This window comes from Propithecus coquereli, unplaced genomic scaffold, assembly GCF_000956105.1.
Source record: "Propithecus coquereli isolate 6110/MARCELLA unplaced genomic scaffold, Pcoq_1.0 Scaffold390, whole genome shotgun sequence".
NCBI lineage: Eukaryota > Metazoa > Chordata > Mammalia > Primates > Indriidae > Propithecus > Propithecus coquereli.
In genome coordinates, this window is record NW_012149619.1 from 2,417,656 (window position 1) to 2,419,967 (window position 2,312).

General features: G+C 44.8%; 1 protein-coding gene across 1 annotated transcript in view; it reads left to right on the plus strand.

Moving 5' to 3' along the window:
* Positions 1–2,312, plus strand: part of LOC105816975 (NACHT, LRR and PYD domains-containing protein 1-like) — a 128,703-nt gene that overhangs the window by 52,469 nt on the left and 73,922 nt on the right. Inside the window, 1 exon segment of the mRNA XM_012652563.1 lies at positions 1,718–1,859. Within this exon segment, the coding sequence (XP_012508017.1) occupies positions 1,718–1,859 (142 nt within the window).

Genomic DNA, 2,312 nt, shown 5'->3' on the forward strand with positions numbered 1-2,312 from the left:
ACAAGATTAGTAATAGAATAAAGGGATAAGAAAGAGTGTTGAAAAATCAGAAAATTTATCTTATTCCAACATCTCAGGCAGAAGTTGCCCACCTCTGAAGTCCGTGGTTTCTGAAGGATTTCCAATAATCTTCAATTTAATGTCCTCAGATGGACTAGATATCCAGTAGTTAGGAGGAAGTGACGTTTATCTTTTGAGTTGGGAAACATGACTCTAAGGATGAATATCTTGGAGTTTTCCTGCTGTGTCAGTTGTTAACAAGGGATGAGAGAAAGACATGATTCAGCCATTGAACAAGTATTTACCCAGTGCCAAGTATACGCTGTCTTTAGTGGAGATAATTCAGTGAACAAGATAGACTCATCCCTGCTCTTGGGAGGCTTATATCCTGGTGGATGAGACCAACATATATAATTAAAGCACACTGACCAAGTACCATGATGTGCTGTGAAGAAAATACAGCATCGTAAGACAGTGACTCAGGCTATTTTACACTAGTGGTCAGGAGAAGCCTCTCCAAGGAGGCAACATTCAAGCTGAGACTGCAGTGACAAGAAGGGTTCAGGCAGGTGGAGATTTGTGGCAGAGCGTTTCAGGCAGACGAATGTTTGCAGAGGCACAGAGGTAGAAGCAAGCTTGACACTCCCAGGTGACAAAAAGGAGGTCAGTGTGGCAGACCTTAGTGCACATGTCAGGAGATGGGTCGGATCAAAGCGAGAGTCTCCCAGGACGCATCAACCCAGTCAGCGGGGATTTTGATACGGATTTTGGGTTTTGCTCTAAGTGCAGTGGCAAGTCCTTGGAGGGTCTTAATCATGGTAACACAAGACCTGATTTACTTTCAAAAAGATGCCTCTGGCTGCTGGGTGAGAATGGGTGATAAGCAGACAAGAGTGGAAGCAGAGACAAGTCAAAAGGTTGTTGCAAAGCCAGCCATAGGGAGGAACAACTGAAGTCCCAGCTACTTGGGAGGCTGAGGCAGGAGGATCACTTGAGCCTAGGAGTTCGAGGCCAGCCTAGACAACACAGCAAGGCCCCATCTCTGAAAAAAAAATGCTGTTGCAATGCTACAGACTAGAGTTGAAGGTGGCTTGACTAGGAAGATAGCAGTGGAGATGGAGAAAAGTTAATGTATTCAGGGTATATTTTGGAGGTAGAGCCAACAGGACTTGGGGAAATGGATGTGGATGGGAAGGAGTTAAGGATGATCCCTAATTTGGAACCATTTACCAAGTTTGTGGAAACTGGAGAAGGAGCATGTTTGGAAGACAGTTGGGAATAAAGAGTTCTGTCTTGGGTATGACTTAGGAAAGGGGATGCACATAAATTTCCTGTTAATTGAAAGCAGATCAAGTTTAGGATCCATTGGGAAGACAGGCTTTGAGCTGGAAGAATGAAGGTTTGGATTCAAGATGGGGGAGGTGGAGCAACAAGGATCTGGTTCAAGATGTGGGGAGAAGGATCTGGCTTAGGATCGATGAGCACTACTTTTAAGGAGGAGTCCTGACTCATCCATGAGGTACCCAGCTGTGTCCTCATCCTTCTGAGTCAGGATTTGTGGAAAATGAAAAAGAGCACTGTCTGACGGTGGTGACTGATTTCAGTACAGAAGGTTATTGGAGTGTCCCTATGGGGTCAAACAGGGCCAAGAAGGTGTCAGATGTGGCAAAGACCTCACTTGCAGAATGAACAGGATGGTTACTCTTTGTCTCTTCAGGAACTGGAGCTCTGCTATCGGAGCCCTGAAGAACCCCAGCTGTTCTCTGAGATCTACATTGGCCACTTGGGGTCAGGGATCAGACTGCAACTGAGAGACAAGAAAGATGGGACTGTGGTATTGAAGGCCTTGGTGAAACCAGGTAAAACCAGGACAAGTCCAGGGAGCCCAGAGATGGGGGAGAAAGAAAGCCAGTGAATGTGTGTGTGCATATATGTGTGTGACAGTGTACATTACCACAATTGATTAATGAGAAGAAATAGCCCAGAGAAGTTAAGTGGCTTTTTCAAGTCACATAACTGTTGTTATGACCAAAATTTATACACAAGTCGGTTTGACTCTCTAAGCCCTGTGCTCTCCCCCGTGCACCATGGTGTCCCCACACTACCCTTGAATTAACAGACCTTGACATCCACAAAGCTTTTGGCAAAGCTTCTCGTGATAGCTTGGATCAGGGATGAAAGAATAAGAACTAGATGGTTATGTGGTTATGGATTAAGCCAATTTTGGCAATATCAGATACTCTCCCCTGGATCGTTCAATATTTTCCAGGTAGACAAGAGGGAATCACCCCATAATACTTTGAAATAAAAAA